The following is an 18,857-nucleotide window of genomic DNA, read 5'->3' as shown; positions in this document are numbered from 1 at the left end:
GCATTATTCTGATTCAATATAAATGAATTAAACATATCAGTTGCTCTCTCATTAAGTCATGCAAACTTCTTCAGGATCAGTATTTGATTTACAAAAATTGGCATATGTGAATCTTTGAATAGCATCTGCACCAACAGGCTTTTTCAAAGTGTTTTAGTTTTGTTACGTCATCCAATCTTCTGGATTCTCTTATTTTCACCCTGAAAATGGTGCCGTCCTTTTCCATTAGCTGCTGGTTTGGAAATCTTAGTGTGAAACATAATGCACTAATTAAATTAGTCACAAACAGTGGGAAGATCAGAAGCTTGACAGTTCGAGTCCATTCTGTGATTTTAGATATGACCCGGAGTTTTCTATGCTGCCTTCAGGTCTCGCTTTAGATGACCAATCTTCTGTGATCATAATAAAATAACCTATGGTTCAATAAAGGTCCCGACCTTCAGTTATTCACTTTATGTTCGGTACTCGCTGTACGTCTCCTCATTTATTACTGCACGCCCTGTGCAACATATACAGTTAAACAAGAACAAGACACTGACCATAGCCAGCCAGTAATCAAGTTCCTCTGTTGCTGAAGATCATTAATGTGTTGTGACGTCATCACCGACACCTGGCTGGCGAAACCAACTTTTTTCCTACACTCACAGAGCTCTGCTCAGCGTGCAGTCATCACTGTTTCTTTGTTTGTGTTATTGTTTTTGTCGTTATGATTCAGCGACTCCAGCCCGCTCGCGAGTCTTCTGAGGTGAGTTGTGCAGTTTACAGAGTTTCGTACATTTACCATAAAACACGGTACACAGGCTACTAACACGCGGGTCAGTTCTGCATTGTTTTCATCGCGTCGTTTCTGATGTTTGCAAGCTGAATAATCATTTAGTGGCAGGTTAGCATTTAGTATTCGTTTAGTAGTTTTGTATAGCCTACTTTAAAAAATATGACTCAAATAATCTGTTTAAATCACTGTATAATAAAGTGAGATATGTGCTGTTGATCGTGAAGCCTAAAGCTTGTTTCAGGAGTGTCACTGTTAACAGAGCTGCTGATTTCATGTTAACAGTTACTGTTTTTTCACTTCATTCATTATGCTGATTTCTTCAATCACATGTAAACTGCCACTTAAAGCTCATTTCATCGGTGCTGACTGACTGAAACAAACTACACCATTATCACTTTTGAAATCAACAAGATAGGCTCTTTAACATTATTTCATTTCAGTCTGTGATAAACCATCTTTCATGCAAAAACAACACAAATCTAAAAACCAACAGAAAAAACTAAGCTATAAATGAAGTTGAACTGAATTGACGTGTTATTTATTGCTTACAAATTTATTTGTCCTTCTGTTTTATTTTTATGTATTATTGATATATTTTTATATTTTTATTTTTATTTTGGTAGGCCCTATTTATTTCCATTTTTTTCTATTTCTTTGTCCATTTGTTCATATGACAGATAAAATAACTTTATTTGTAACTTTATCCATCTATGAAAATGTAAACAAAACACTGAATGATTAAAATGTGTGCAATATTGAAAACATCAGTTTGCTAACTGATTATTTTATGATTTTAGCAGATCTGCTGTTCCTGCCACAGAACCTGAAGCTCCTCCCACTGCAGTCCACATATACATGCTGGAATATTCCCATCAGTCTAGAACTGAAGACAGTTGAACAGTGAGAACATGAGTGATCCAGAGTCCTGCAGAATAAAACCTGAAGATACTGAAGAACAAATAGGTTGGTGTTTATTCTTGATTCGTCATTAATGAGTAATGAATATTAAATTCATAAAACTGATTTTTTTTAACTAAAAGAGCTTTGAAATAACATGTTTAAAGTATCAAATAATATACAGGACACTGGAGCCTGAAACTGAAATGTTCTTTTCCATGTTTTTTTCATTTTCTTTTTCAACAAAGTTATAAATTAGACAAATTACTGATAGACATCTACAGTTTGTGTAAAAGATTGTGTACATTTAAAAAAAATTAATAATAAAACAAAAAATCTTTACATTAATTAAATATCCGAGAGATTTGTATCAGAAACATGAGATTTGTGTCTATATATATATATATAATATTGTATTGCAGATGTTCTTGAGTTACATTAGTGTTAACTTTATGACATTTCCTTTTAATTGTTTAAGGTTATACAGAAAATAAACTCCCTCACGACTCTACATAGAATAACTGGTTTGGAGAATAGATGAATGAAAATAAAACTTTGTTTTAATTAATTTTAGGCTTAAGTGAACAGAATGAGGATAGTGAAGAAAAGAGTGAAAGAGATGAGAAACATCATCATGTCAAAATCGGAGAAAAATCTTTGAGTAGAGACAAAAATTCTTGCCTTCATTGTGGAAAGAGATTCCCAAGCAAAACAAGTCTTAAACTTCACATGACAGTTCATAGTGGAGAGAAACCACACACATGTGATCAATGTGGGAAGAGTTTCACACAAAAGGGAAACCTTAATGTACACATGAAAATCCACACTGGAGAGAATCTGCACACATGTGATCAGTGTGGGAAGAGTTTTGCATACAAACATCACTTTAATGAACACATGAGGATACACACTGGAGAGAAACGACACGCATGTGAGCAGTGTGGAAAGAGTTTCACACATAAAGGAACCCTTAAGGATCACATGAGGATCCACACCGGAGAGAAGCTACACACATGTGATCAGTGTGGGAAGAGTTTCACACATAAAGCAACCCTTATTAATCACATGAAAATCCACACCGGAGAGAAGCCACACACATGTGATCAGTGTGGGAAGAGTTTCACACATAAAGGAACCCTTATTAATCACATGAAAATCCACTCTGGAGAGAAGCCATACACATGTGAACAGTGTGGAAAGAGTTTCACACACAAACTAACCCTTATTAATCACATGAAAATCCACACTGGAGAGAAACCACATACATGTGATCAGTGTGGGAAGAGTTTTACACATGCATTCAGTCTTAAATTACATCTACGTTTTCATTCTGGTGACAGATCGTTTTACTGTGATCAATGTGGGAAAACATATTTTTCAGCATCATCCCTAAAGGTCCATCTGAAAGTTCATACACAAGAGAAGCCTCACGTGTGTTCTTTGTGTGGAAAGAGTTTTAGTCAGCTGAGTACTTTAAAAGCACACCAGAAAAGACACAGTGGTGTGAAGAATCATGTGTGCTTTGATTGTGGGAAGACCTTTTTTAATAATGCTGAACTGAAACAGCACCAGAGAATTCACACTTTGATACGAGATTCAGTTAGTCAGGAAACATGAAAAAACATAATAGGATCCAGATCCACACAGGAGAGAAGCCTTGCATGTGTTCAGTGCGGGAAGAGTTTCACAAGAAAAGAAGGCCTTAATGATCACATAAGGCCATGAGTACCTGGGTATTCGAAAGAGACAACAGTGAATAATTGTGAAAACTCTGAGAACACTGTTGTAAATTCCTTGTACTTTTAGCTGCCTGTGTAATATTCTCATAATTTTCATGAACAGTATTTTTTTTATTAATCTTTTATTAACTGTTATGTTGACTTATCAATGTTTTAATCTTAGCGAATAAAATGTGGCATTTTTTTTATTGCCTCACGAGTATTATTTTACTACTTACACCCTCACTCACTCGAGCTGTCATTTCTTTGTTTTATTGAGTACACTGATAAAAATGATTTTGTGGTGAAGTAAACAAATGTAGTTCAGGCAAGTAAGTAAATCCTATATTAGTACTCAATTCAATATTGCGCTATTTTGTGCATTTTCTGATCAGTCAGAAAACGATCGGTCATTTTCAAAAAATAAATAAATATATACTTTTTAACCACAAATGCCCGTCATGTACCATCTCTGAGATGCGCCATGCATTGCGTCATCAAGTTGGAAAGGTCACGCGTCACGTCATCAAAGTTATTTGTCTGTGTACTCCGGTTCAAAATGGTAGGGAAGGGCGAAAAACTCCATCTCATTTTGTCCTCCGACTTCAAAATCATCCTCCATCTTTGTTTTAATTTATTATTTTTAATTTGATTTTTCGTTACCTTTCCAACATGATGACGTAATGCGTGGCGCATCTCAAAGATGGTACAAGACCAGTCTCGCGTAGCCAGACCTTCAGACTAACGGCTGAAGGTCTGGAATTCATAGCAGCTTTCTTTGGCCAAGGCCCGCCCATAAGGCCGTTTGACTGACATGTCAAACAACCAATTACAGTTCGTTTCATTCAGCGTCACGTTTCGGGGCGTGGAAATGTCCCCACAACAACAGACCGGCGTGCAACAAGTCAGTCAGCATAGAAAATCAAAGAAGGAGAAGAAAACAAGCAGTAAGTCATTTAGTCTCAGCCTCAGACGTCACGCCCACGGAACGTTGGCTAAACGTCTGATGCATATGGTACACTTAACTGGAAACGCGGCTGATATCCCCTTCTCAGTTAGGTACTGTTACGAACCTCAATGTTAGTCTAGGGGTTAAATGAAGTCGTAACAAAATGTAAAATAAAAAAAAGTCTGACGGTCACATCAATCCCCTGATCCAGAAAAGCACAAACACAAAATTAAGCAAATATCTTAATTTATTAATAACAAAGGAAGCAAATCTTCAGGAGAGGGCCAGGCCAACATAACAAACAAAAAATCCTCTAACTAAACACGAAAACTCTAACTAACCTTAACAACAAAAAAAAAGAAAAGAAATGACAGAGTCTTACCTATCTCCCTGTCTACCATAAACATAAACAAAACTTTAGATTCAAAGAAAATGGCACCCTCTCCCTACCGCTTCCAAAGAAAGACAAACAAAAGTATTTACATAAATTAGAAAATAACACAAAAGAATCATAAACACACCCACCATAGCGTTCACACACTCTCTCATAGATTGTAATTGACAAGTTCATTCACAAAGTTAAGAGGTAATAAAGACCACACTTGGTCACACTAAAATGCACAAAAGAACACCATGCAGTCTGGATCAGGACAAAGAGTGAGCGCGTAGCCGTCAGCACCCCAGCGTTGTCTCTTTGCCGTCTTATACACCTTGGATCTCTGTAGCATTCACTCAGTACTGATGAATGATGGCCATCAGCTGGAATCCAATTAGCAATCTATGACAGAGAGAGTCAGAAAGAGCAAAAGATGGAAACATGCAATACATAACTTGCCCAGTAGGTGACACTCTCCCAAGAGCGCATAATTCACAAATACAGCCACAGGGCGTAACACCCCCACCACTAGGAATGCAAAAATAAATAAAAATTAAAAAAAACAAAATAAAAATGTCAACCCAAACATCTCCTAAATGATGGATACATTAATCTGGTTCCACTTAACTTCTTGAAAGGGCATCTGCCATAACATTCTCCACCCCCTTCTTGTGACGAATATCTAAGCTGTACTCTTGTAGAGTAAGGGACCACCGTAACAACCGTTGATTAGCACCTGACATGCGAGAGAGGAACACTAGGGGGTTATGGTCAGTATATACCACAATAGGACTAATACTACTACCCAGGTACACATCAAAATGCTTGAGAGCTAATAACAGGGCAAGGGCCTCTTTTTCAATTACACTATAATTCCGTTGAGCTCCAATGAACTTTCTAGAAAAATAGGAGACAGGATGTTCAACACAAGCTTGATCCTCCTGTAACAATACAGCTCCAGCACCATTATCACTCGCATCCACCTGCAATTTTAAAATTCTTGAAAAATCAGGTGCAGAGAGAACAGGAGCCTGACAAAGGAGATCCTTTGCTGCTTCAAAGGCAAGTTGACATTCAGTAGACCACACAAACTCTCGCTTTGTACTGAGGAGGTCTGTGAGTGGACAAACCAAGGTGGAAAAATTTGAACAAAAAGCTCGATAGTAACCACTCATCCCCAGAAAACGTCTGAGTTCACGTTTATTAGATGGAACAGGAAACTGGAGAATGGCTGCTATTTTAGCATCAATTGGTTTTACCAATCCCTGACCAACTTGCTTACCCAAATAGGTAATGGTACCTTTAGCAAACTCACACTTTGCAAGATTTAGTGTCAATGAAGCAGCCCCTAAGCGACTACAAACTTCTCTGAGAGTTTCCAAGTGTTGCACCCAATCATCTGAATAAATCACAATGTCATCTAGGTACACTTCACAATTTGAGACTCCCGAAAGAACTTGATGCATCATTCTCTGAAATGTAGCAGGTGCATTTCTCATCCCAAAAGCTAAAACGGTGTATTGTAAAAAGCTATCAGGGGTTACAAATGCAAATATCTCAGAGGCTCGTTTAGTGAGGGGCACCTGCCAATATCCCTTCAATAAGTCCAACTTAGTAACATATTTAGCTGAACCGACTTTATCCACACAGTCCTCAATTCTAGGAAGAGGAAAGGAGTCAGGCTTTGTTACATTGTTGACTTTACGGTAGTCCGTACAAAATCGAAAGGTTGAATCTGGTTTAGGTACCAGCAAGCAGGGAGAGCTCCATGGGCTCTGACTAGGCACGGCCATACCATGCTTTAACAGGTAGTCAACTTCTGCCTTTATAACTTCCCGCTTTCGTGGATTTAATCTGTAAGGGTGTTGTTTTATTGGTTTGGCATTCCCCACATCAATGTCATGAGCACAGACAGATGTTCTACCGGGGACATCACTAAACAAGATAGAAAAAGTACTCAACAACTCCAACAAGTCATGAGACTGTTCTGCAGTTAGATGTGAAAGGAAACAAGAGGGATCTTGTAATATAACAGAATTCTGAAGGCGGGTGGGAGAAATAGGGAAGCCTCCGCCTTGCATTTCATCCTCCTCCGTAGAGGACGTAGCTATTACACTCACAGTAGCAGCAGCACAAGGTAAAAGAGGGTCAACCTGCTTGCTGTCGTTATCAGTCGATGTTCTACTCACATAAGCTTTAAGGCGATTCACATGACATACCCGATTTTTGCACTTTCGGTCCGGTGTAGCAACAACATAGTTTGTTTCATTCAACTTCCTCTCAATCAAATATGGACCAGCAAATTTGGCATGCAGAATCGACCCAGGCATTGGCAGCAAAACTAAAACCTGATCACCAGGCGAAAAGTCTCGTTTCACACTTTTTATGTCAAACCGTTCTTTCATTTTTAACTGAGTTTCAGACAGATGTAACTTAGCCAGGTCTCGTGCTTTACCTAGCTTTTCACGGATGGAGGTAACATACTCATCAACAGGCACAGGTCTAGATGGCTGACTTAACAACTGGTCACTTAGTAATTTTAACGGACCCCGCATGGTGTGCCCAAACACGAGTTCAGCAGGGCTGAAACCAAGAGACTCCTGTACAGTCTCTCTGGTTGCAAACATCAAGTAAGGAAGACCTTCAGCCCAGTCTCTACCAGTCTCGATACAGTAACAACGCAACATCGCTTTGAGAGTTTGGTGAAACCTTTCCAAGGCCCCCTGTGATTCGGGATGATAGGCACTAGACGTTTGGTGACCAATACCCAGCATCCCTAGAGCCTGCCTGAAAACCTTGGAGGTAAAATTCGAGCCCTGATCACTCTGTATGATCATTGGTAGTCCAAACGTAGTTCAGAACTTAAGAAGCTCTTTTACCACCACCTTAGCCCTCAATGTACGTAATGGAACTGCTTCAACAAAACGGGTTGTCGCACACATTATTGTGAAGATATACTGATGTCCTGCTTTCCCTTTTGGCAGTGGTCCGACACAGTCAATAATTAGTCGGTCAAATGGATCATCTACAACAGGAATCGGACAAAGGGGTGCGGGAGGAATTTTCTGATTCGGCTTGCTTGCCATCTGACAGACATGGCATGATTTACAGTATCTAGAAACAGAGTTCTTAAGTCCAGGCCAGAAAAAGTATCTAGAAATGCGGTAATAGGTTTTAGTTATACCAACATGTCCAGAAAGAAAATTCTCATGGGCGAGTTTCAAAACCTGTTGCCGATAAGTAGATGGCAAAACTATTTGCTGCACCTCCTGCCAGCCAAGCTCTTCTTTCTGTGGTTTCCATCTGCGCATCAGCAAGCCCTCCTCCCAAAAGTAAACCACCCCTGAATTAGAATCATAGACACTATTCTCAACAGCCTTTATGCACTTGACCAAAGAAGGGTCTGCTCTCTGTGCAACAGCTAAAGAATCTCTCCCCACCTTCAAAGAAGTCTCCATATCACCCTCCTCCCTCCCAGAAGGTACATCAACATCAGAATCTGGTGATATAAACAGAGCACATTCCACAGTCTTAGGCACGTCATTAGCTATAAAAGAGGTTGACAGATCTACTATTTCTTTAAACTTCTGTGTTTGAGCACGAGTAACCACACAAGAGGGGAACACAGACGGAAACTTCTCAGCCAAATCATCGTTTTGGGAAGTATTAGGCATGCAGGTCACAATAGGTGTAGGGAAAACTATGCCCCCTGCAAGATCATTCCCAAGAATCAAGTCAACACCCTCTACAGGTAACTGTTCACGCACAGCCAAGTTGACTACCCCACTAACAATATCAGAATTCAAGTATGCAATATGAAGTGGCACATTCACACAACGCATCTCAATTCCACGTACCAATACTTCCTGACCAGTAAAAGTAGTATTGGAAAACGGCAAGACTCCCGCAGATATAAATGATTGAGCTGCCCCTGTATCACGCAGAATTGTTACAGGCTTAAACTCCGAATCAAACGATAACGAGACTGTACCCTTAAACAGAAAAGGCTGATACATCTCTTCATCTGTGTTAGAGTGTAAGGAATCAACAAGTGCAACATTTTTAGTCTTTGAAGCACCACTCTTCTGCTTCCATGCTCTACAATCTGCAATCAGATGATTTGAATCGAGGCAGAAGAAACAAACTCGCTTATCAGCACCCCCATTTGATTTACGAGTCATTTCATTTTTAAACGGACGTGTAACACGCTGCACCGAATTTTCCGCCTGCATTTTGACAGTCGCACCCAAAGAAAAGACATTCTTGTGGGTCAGCACAAATTCGTCTGCCAAAACTGCAGCATCAGCAAGAGAAGTGACCTTCTGTTCGTTTAAATACACAACAATATTAGCCGGAACGCAATTTTTAAACTCTTCTAACAAGATTAACTCCTGTATTTCCTCCAGGGATGTAACCTTGCTAGAAAGACACCACTTTTCGAAAAGCACTCTCTTTTCTCTCACAAATTCAACAAAAGTTTGTTTGACTGTTTTCATATGCCCACGAAACTTCTGTCGATAAGCCTCGGGGACCAACTCATATGCCCGCAAAACAGCTGACTTTACCGTTTCATAATCAAGGGAACCTTCAATAGGTAAAGCTGAACAAACCTCTTGAGCTTTCCCTGTTAGACTGCATTGCAACAGCAAAGCCCACATCTCTTTTGGCCATTTTAGTTTACTGGCAATTCTCTCAAACGCAACAAAGTAAGAATCGACTTCAGCCTCCCTAAATGGAGGTACCAGTCTAATATACCTACTAACGTCAAACGAATCACTCGCAATAGATCTAGAAAAATCTTCAGTTTCAGTGCTATTTACGGGTGAGGATATTGAACTACCCCGAATACGTGGATCTGGAATTGGCCTTCGGGCCAACCGCTCAGATTCCAAATCCAATTTACGGATCTCACTGGCCCTCATTTATCATTCTTGCGTAGAAACGGGCGTATATATTGGCGTAAGATTATGCTTACACTCCTCTCATCGCCTGATTTATGAAGCTGTGCGTACCTTTGAAATCCAGGTGTACGCAATACCTGCCCTTGATAAATGCCGCGGCTGAAAACGATCGTCATTAGAATAACACGCCCATATATATTCAAGTCTCCGCTTCCCCCACGCCCTCATTTTACGCCATGGACACACGGAAGACGGCAAAGAAGAGAAACTTCTCCGACGTTGGCTGAGCAAATGACCTATCACAATGCATTATTTTACAGCACGTGTTTTGAAACAATTAGCATTTTATTTCTTATCACGTCACATGTATTGGGGTGTACAATAATGATGATGATGTGATGTGGAGTAGCCTACCATTCATTCACATTAATAATTGCATGACAATTTGTAATTCTTCTTCTTATAATTATGATTTTTATTATTAATGACGCTTATTGTTATTTAGAAGAAGAATGTCCTTATTATTATTATTTGTATTATTATTATTATTATTTAAAAGAAGAAGAATGTCATTTTTATTATTTTGTCAGTCTGAATTATTTTTTGGTCATTGAAAGCCTTTCATTACTGAACAAAAAAAAGAGGTATACTTTGCCTGGAGTGTTATAAAGTTGTGGATGGTTGTCTTTTTTAAAAAGTCTTTTGTCTTTTATTTTTCGTGTTCACATTTATGAGGAAAAAACAATGTTACGTGACAGTTATCCATAACGGATGCGACCGCTCTGAAAGCGGCATGCTTTAAAACTTTCACAGAGACCTCAAACAGAAAGCACAAAACCTTTCTTTAAAGCGAATTTCGTTTTGTATTAATTGTATCTTAATTTTAATCAGTGTTTCATTATCCAATTTTCTCGATTTAATAAATAAAAAGTAAATAGCAGAGATAATCACGACACGGAGGCGCCAGCGCCTGAACTGGATAACGTTAAGCTATCATCCATGAACCGAAACTCAACGTATAAGGTAGACTACTAGCCTCACACACCTAAAAAAAAAATAGAAATATATCTATTATCTACAGAAATCTTTACTTTTAAACAGAACCATTCAAAACAAAATAAAACGATGTAATCCGTATAAAATGTGTATTTCTCTCCGGCGCGTTCACTACTGCGAAGATCGCGAGTCAGACTTCATCTTTGCAGCCGACACAGAAAACCAAATGTTTTTATTGGTTTATTAAGTACAAACAGGCGAGTTATGAAAAATTGAGTGTGAGGGATTTGTTCACTTCACACAAAAAGATCTTGGAATGAGATGGCTAACTGTAGTAGCGTTTAGTCCACTGTCTAATTTAGAGATACATTTTTTTTTTTTTACCGACTACCGACAACTTTAATCGGTTAATGTTGATACGGTCAACCATCGGTCAAACGGTCATCGGTTAACATCCCTGTTGTTGTTTTTTTACAGTGGGTCATAATATATCATATCTTTTAGTTTGTCAGTGCGTTTTGTGGTGTTAGGAATTGTTTTTCTGCGCATTTCCACACTAACTCAAAACGTGCGTACATGTACACCACCTCCTGAGCTGCCGTAGGATTTGAGCGTGCCGTACGCCAACGTCCATATTGATAAATCTCAAAGTCACCGTGGTTTTGGGTGTACGCCAGGTGTACGCTGGGAATTTGGTGTACGCACTTTTGATAAATGAGGGCCAATATCTCTATCTGCCTGCTTTTCTAATATGCGAAACCTAATCATCTCCGCCTCGCATTCTTGCTTCTTAATTAAAAGATCCATCTCTTTCAATTTTAAAGCAATCATTGGATCCTGAGGCACAGAATCAAAATTTGGACTTGCCTCTTCTTCAGCATCCACTGCCGGCTCATCATCATCACCAGATTGTCTAGGTAAAATACCTGCAGTTATCAATTTCTCATAAAGATCTTCTTTAAGCACTTGTTTAGTGGCCTCCCTCTCAATCCGAATATCGAAGAATTCCGCAATTAAAACCAAATCTTTTTTCCTACATCGTTTTCCTTCTTTACTCCTTCCCCACCCACTGATGAAAACAGTCAAAACAATAGAAGAGAGAGAGAAAAAAAAAAAGAGAGTACTCACCATACACAAACCGCGACCCATCGAATCACGATCGTACAAACAGACTTCAGTCTTGGACAACCGAAGCAAAACTTCCAATTTGCGATCCGAAAAACAAACGAACTCACTTCGCCAAAAAAAAAAAAAACGACGAGCCCCCACTTGTTACGAACCTCAATGTTAGTCTAGGGGTTAAATGAAGTCGTAACAAAATGTAAAATAAAAAAAAAGTCTGACGGTCACATCAATCCCCTGATCCAGAAAAGCACAAACACAAAATTAAGCAAATATCTTAATTTATTAATAACAAAGGAAGCAAATCTTCAGGAGAGGGCCAGGCCAACATAACAAACAAAAAATCCTCTAACTAAACACGAAAACTCTAACTAACCTTAACAACAAAAAAAAAGAAAAGAAATGACAGAGTCTTACCTATCTCCCTGTCTACCATAAACATAAACAAAACTTTAGATTCAAAGAAAATGGCACCCTCTCCCTACCGCTTCCAAAGAAAGACAAACAAAAGTATTTACATAAATTAGAAAATAACACAAAAGAATCATAAACACACCCACCATAGCGTTCACACACTCTCTCATAGATTGTAATTGACAAGTTCATTCACAAAGTTAAGAGGTAATAAAGACCACACTTGGTCACACTAAAATGCACAAAAGAACACCATGCAGTCTGGATCAGGACAAAGAGTGAGCGCGTAGCCGTCAGCACCCCAGCGTTGTCTCTTTGCCGTCTTATACACCTTGGATCTCTGTAGCATTCACTCAGTACTGATGAATGATGGCCATCAGCTGGAATCCAATTAGCAATCTATGACAGAGAGAGTCAGAAAGAGCAAAAGATGGAAACATGCAATACATAACTTGCCCAGTAGGTGACACTCTCCCAAGAGCGCATAATTCACAAATACAGCCACAGGGCGTAACAGTACTTCACTTGATCTTCCATAATAGATAGGAGGGGACACACAACTAGTAAAATTGGATCTGCTGGGAATCCTTCTAAATGCTGACAAAGGGTCGGCCAGGCTTGGAAAATAATACTCTTCCCAAATCCCGTCGGCAAACAGGCTAAAATATCTCTTTGAGCGATGAGCACTTTTCTTGAAAACCTCCCAAACAACATGTGGGGATGTAGGGGTTGTTTGATTTTTTTTTAATAGGCTTTCTGACCCCAAGACTCAACTAATCTCTGCAATTCTCCATCTGTGATTATTGAAGAGTCTTTGGACACTCAAACTTTCATCCTCACCGTCCATTAAGACAATATAGACACACGTCCTCTTCCTGGCAGATTCGTAACATCTTTAGTTGATTATAACTTCTTAATTATTGCCCTGATGGTCAAAATGGGGATTTTCAATTCTTTAGCTATTTTCTTACAGCCACTCTCTATTTTGTGATGCTCAACAGTCATTTGCTGCACATCAGAACTATATTCTTTGGTTTTATTCATTGTGATGGATGATTCAGGGAATTTGGCCTTTGTGCTTCCTCATATTTAAACTCCTGTGAAACAAGAAGTCATGGCTGGACAATTTCATGTTCCTAGTCACCCTGGTGTGCTAAAAAAGATCAATATTAATGGGAATATACTTCAGAGATATTTTATTCATAAAAAATTCTAGGGGTATGAATAATTGTGGCCAACGTGTTTTGGAGAACAACATTTATTTCATAATGTGATTTCCCCCCCACTTTCAATTATTTTACTTCAATGAAAGGTTACATTTTTACAAATTTTTTGAATGAAAGATCAAAAGGATAAACAATGCAGAATATTTTTTACAGCCATTTTTGATCATATTTACCAGGAGCACGACTGTATATATATATATTATATTATATATATATATATAAATATATATACAGCATAAGGGTGTCCATCGACTTTGTGGTCGTTTCATCTGACCTCTGGCCATATGTATTGGACACTCTGGTGAAGAGAGGGGCGGAGTTGTCAACTGATCACCACCTGGTGGTGAGTTGGATCCGATGGAGGGGGAGGAAGCTGGACAGACTGGGCAGACCCAAACGTACTGTGAGGGTCTGTTGGGAACGTTTGGCCGAATCCCCTGTCAGAGAGATTTTCAACTTTCACCTCCGGCAGAGCTTCGACCAGATCCCGAGTGAGTCTGGAGATTTTAAGTCCGAGTGGACCATGTCCTCCACCTCCATTTGACAACGCGGCCACTCGGAGCTGTGGTAGTAAGGTCTCCGGTGCCTGTCGAGGCACCAATCCCCGAACCCGGTGGTGGACACCGGAAGTAAGGGATGCCGTAGAAGAAGGAGTCCTATCGGGCCTGGCTGGCTTGTGGGACTCCTGAGGCAGCTGACGGGTACCGGCAGGCCAAGAGGACTGCAGCCCGGGTGGTTGTGGAGGCAATAAATCGGGCTTGGGAGGAGTTCGGTGAGGCCATGGAGAAGGACTGCCGGTCGGCCACGAAGAGATTCTGGTAAACCGTCCGGCGCCTCAGAAGGGGGAAGCAGTGCCCTACCAACGCTGTTTACAGTGGAGGTGGGCAGCTGTTGACCTCGACTGGGGATGTCATCGGACGGTGGAAAGAATACTTCGAGGATCTCCTCAATCCCACGTCTTCCATTGAGGAAGCAGAGGCTGGGGGCTCTGAGGTGGACTCGTCCATCACCCGGGCTGAAGTCACCGAGGTAGTCAAATAACTCCTCGGTGGCATGGCACCGGGGGTGGATGAGATCCGCCCCGAATACCTCAAGTCTCTGGATGTTGTGGGGCTGTCTTGGCTGACACGCCTCTGCAACATCGCGTGGCGGTCGGGGACAGTACCTTTGGACTGGTAGACCGGGGTGGTGGTCCCTCTTTTTAAGAAGGGGGACCGGAGGGTGTGCTCCAACTATAGGGGGATTACACTTCTCAGCCTCCCCGGGAAAGTCTATGCCAGGGTACTGGAGAGGAGAATACGTCCGATAGTAGAACCTCGGATTCAGGAGGAACAGTGCGGTTTTTCGTCCCGGTCGTGGAACACTGGACCAGCTCTATACCCTCTCCAGGGTGCTGGAGGGTTCATGGGAGTTTGCCCAACCAATCCACATGTGCTTTGTGGATTTGGAGAAGGCATTCGACTGTGTCCCTCGTGGCATCCTGTGGAGGGTGCTCTGGGAGTATGGGGTCCGGGGTCCTTTGCTAAGGGCTATCCGGTCCCTGTACGACCGGAGCAGGAGCTTGGTTCGCATTGCCGGCAGTAAGTCAGACTTGTTCCCGGTGCATGTTGGACTCCGGCAGGGCTGCCCTTTGTCGCCGGTTCGGTTCGGACCACACAATTTCATCTCTGCTCTTTGCGGATGATGTTGTCATGCTGGTCCCATCAGACCAGGACCTTCAGCATGCACTGGGACGGTTTGCAGCCAAGTGTGAAGCGGCTGGAATGAGAATCAGCGTCTCCAAATCCGAGGCCATGGTTCTCAGTCGGAAAAGGGTGGTTTGCCTGCTTCAGGTTGGTGGAGAGCTCCTGCCTCAAGTGGAGGAGTTCAAGTATCTTGGGGTCTTGTTCACGAGTGAGGTAAGGATGGATCTGGAGATTGACAGACGGATGGGGGCATCTTCTGCAGTAATGCAGTCGATTGAAATATACGTGGTGACGTGTAACACAGACGCGCTGCGCAAAAACACTACGCGAACCAACTAGAGGTCGAGAGAGAAGGAAATGAATGTGCTCTACAAAACAATGTGCTACTGTATTAATTTGAGGACTTTTTTTTTTTGTGGAACAAGTGCTGGTATCTTGTGTAATGTTTGGTGAAGAGAGGAACGTTTTATTTATTTATTATTGCTTTTTTCTCTCTCTCTCTCTTTTTTTTTTTTTTTTTACACACAGTGATATTGTGTAAATGGGTGTTTTAATTTGTGAAAAGGCATAATAAATGTTAAGTTGTGGGTAAACTATTAATTTTCACAGCTAGGTGGCGGTACATACTAAAAAATAAACAAAGCTAAGCTTTGTTTTGCCCAAACAGCTCTCAGCTCCAAGTATGTGACCACACTATACATGCTACAAGTTTTTAGTTTGTTTTGATTGAAGACATTGACCTTAGATTATAACTTATTTTAACCATCTGATGCATGATGCAAATCACTCTCCAATAGTTCATAATTTTGGGAAAAGTATTTGGCAATGATTATACTCCTGTTTATATTTGATTATATTTTGAAATAAAGTATTATTCTGTAAGAAGATTGTTCCACTGGATAAGGACACAAGTAGGCTAAAGAAAAACACACAAAATGAGCCAGATAGGCTACAGCCTACTAGACTGAAACAACTCTTTTGGTTTTATTATTGTTTTTGTTACATTGGATATATTGCCACACTATAATGTGTGAATTATATTATAATTAAACGGAACACATTTAGCTTTGTCAGGCTTTTATTTGTACTCAACATGCCACAAGATGGCGCTGTTATCAACACTCCTGATGCTTTGAATCTTTTCCCGAAACAATCAGAGAAAAGCTTCAACCCCAAAAATGATTTCCATTTGTTCTCTTTCTAACGCGATGTTCAGGTTTGACTGTATTATAAAGTAAAACTGGCACTTCAAATTACCATTTAAACCAACCAAACAAACAAAAAAATTGACAAAAGTAGTATTTGAGAATCTCTTAATATATGTTCAAATCCACAACCTGAAAAGAAAATAGGCAAATATGTGCAAAAACAACTAGAATTCACAAGCCTTTCTACAGAGAGCTGTACATTCATAGTGGTTAGCCTACAATATGATCCCACCAGATATCACCAATCTGATTTCAAAAATTGGATTCTAAAGGCCTAGTCTCTATTTTAACCTGAAAAATAATGAAAATTATATATATATATTTTTTTTCAATGGGAACAAAAATGGATCATAATTATTGCATAAATATTAATTATTAGCATAAAAGTCTCTCAAAACGCCAAAGAAAAAAAGAAAAAATATTATTTAACAAAAATGCATTTCATTGATTTTACTGAAAGAAAAAAAATATTTGATTTCAGGGAGAGAGGATATAAGGATGTCAATGTTGATGAATACGCTGAGCGTGGTGTGTTCGTTTTTCGTATTGATCGTGGCGTGGTAAGAACTGCATTCAGCTGTTAATTGCGCATGTGTCAGTTGTACCAGTAGTCTATGATTTTAGTATCATAATGATTAATAAATGCACGCACAATTATCCTTGAACTTGATTTGAACAAATGCCTTTCAACTTGTGTGTGCAAGATTCAGAATTAAATGAATGTGCAGCAATCTTTACAAATAGAGAGTCTAGGCCTAATGTACTGTTTTAAACTATAGCCTACTGCCATTAAAAAAGCGCATTTAGTTAATGTTATGTTATTTTTTTCCATCTGCCTATGTTGATTATGAAAAGTGAACAGCACGAGTAGAGAGACATGGAGCGAGTCAGACATAATTTTGACCACTTCATTAAGTTTTGTTTTGTAGAAAGCCTTTCTTTAAAGTGAATTTCGTTTTGTATAAATTGCATCTTAATTTTAATAATTTTTTCATCAAACAATTGCCTGGATTGAATAAATAAGATGCAAAATAGACAATTTAACCATTGAGGCGCCCGAGCGGTCACTTGCATTGTACGTTAACTGGAGCGCATCTCATCCTCAAAAACAACACAGCTTGAAATGTCTTTAAACTAAATAATTCAAAACAAAAAGAAATAGGCTACTCTCTTATGTAATCCATTATGTGCATTTCTCTCTATAGGCGCGTTTACTACGAATATGGCGATCGTCAACTTCATCTTTGCCATGCACAGACACTGACAGAAAACACTATTTTATAAATAAAAATCAGTGCACGCGTTTTAATAAAATTAAAACTTTAATTGTGATCATTAAAATAATTGAATATTAAATATTTTGTGGCCAAGTTTTGCTCATTTATTAATAGTAGGCTATATATATAGGCTATATAGGCCTATAGGCCTAATTTTATTAAATTGAACAAGCGCAAAATTCAGCATTCAATCAAATATTCAAAAAGACTTAATAATAATGTTATTTCAACATAATATCTCGTTATTTCGACATAATGTGCGTGCAACAAGCAAGATGTGCGTTTGTAAATCCGGGGACGCGTGCACTGATTTTTATTTATAAAATAGTGTTTTCTGTCAGTGTCTGGCAAAGATGAAGTTGACGATCGCCATATTCGTAGTAAACGCGCCTATAGAGAGAAATAACATTATTATTAAGTCTTTTTGAATATTTGATTGAATGCTGAATTTTGCGCTTGTTCAATTTAATAAAATTAAAACTTTAATTGTGATCATTAAAATAACTGAATATTAAATATTTTGTGGCCAAGTTTTGCTAATTTATTTATTTATATATATATATATATATATATACACACACACACACATATGTGTGTGTGCCCTCAGCACATGCGTTAAAAATTATCCGGCGCCGCCCCTGACTGCAAGAAACAGTTTGCAAGAAACTTTTTAACTGCAAGACACTACAGCGTTGGCTGTTGTCTACTGGCTATTTAAATCCAGGGGGGCAGCGTTTCATATTATGTTGAAGCTTCCCCGGGCGCCGCCATTGGCTATCAGACCATCACCTGCTGTTAGCATCCCATTGACTCCCATTCATTTTGGCGTCACTTTGACAGCGAATAACTTTACATCTGAGGCGTTTAAAGACTCCATTTGTCCATTATTTATTTCTAAAGAAACACGAAAATATATAAAAGGCTCCATTACCTTGTATCTTACGTTATGGCCCCGTAGAAGCCGTTTTTGTAAAAATAGGCTAACGATTGCGTCATACCAACGCGACTCTCTGTCGCACAGTAGAGAGATTACCGTATGGACAGGAGGAGAAGCTCGCGCGCAATCGGGGGGACGTGGAGGCAAAATGGCAAAGTAATTAATCAGAATACTTAGCAAAAGTTTCTCCTGCTCCAGCTCATGGACACCTCCTACTCACACTATCCGTCTCTGCAAGTTTCGGAAGGGAATGATTCAGATTTCGCTTGGCACAGCTACTAGAAGACAGACGGGTTGCTCACGTCACATCTACGTTGTCAAGCTCAGTGTGAGTCTGTGCAGTACTCGACCATCAGGAAGTTAGTGCTTCTAATTT

The 18,857-nt window shown here is 39.6% G+C and overlaps 2 protein-coding genes across 3 annotated transcripts in view; both read left to right on the top strand.

Moving 5' to 3' along the window:
• The window catches only part of LOC309474978 (uncharacterized protein), a 187,677-nt gene that overhangs the window by 71,256 nt on the left and 97,564 nt on the right, over positions 1 to 18,857 (top strand). The gene's annotated exons all lie outside the window — the stretch shown is intronic.
• On the top strand, positions 659 to 3,289 carry LOC309475624 (uncharacterized protein; the record flags this gene model as incomplete). Of its 2 annotated transcripts, none has more annotated exons than XM_082138481.1 (3): positions 659 to 745; positions 1,576 to 1,738; positions 2,247 to 3,289. In XM_082138481.1, exons 2-3 carry the CDS (start codon positions 1,684 to 1,686, stop codon positions 3,287 to 3,289), a joined length of 1,098 nt encoding a protein of 365 aa, XP_081994607.1. In that variant the 5' UTR covers positions 659 to 745; positions 1,576 to 1,683. The 2 variants fall into 2 exon arrangements, with proteins under 2 accessions (XP_081994607.1, XP_081994606.1); XM_082138480.1 differs by having other exon boundaries at positions 668 to 745; positions 1,573 to 1,738.

The sequence above is a fragment of the Leuciscus leuciscus genome (assembly GCF_965113295.1).
Source record: "Leuciscus leuciscus genome assembly, chromosome: 15".
In the NCBI taxonomy this organism is placed as follows: Eukaryota; Metazoa; Chordata; class Actinopteri; order Cypriniformes; family Leuciscidae; genus Leuciscus; species Leuciscus leuciscus.
Note: the sequence above shows the minus strand (reverse complement) of the source record. Positions and strands in the feature narration are given on the sequence as shown.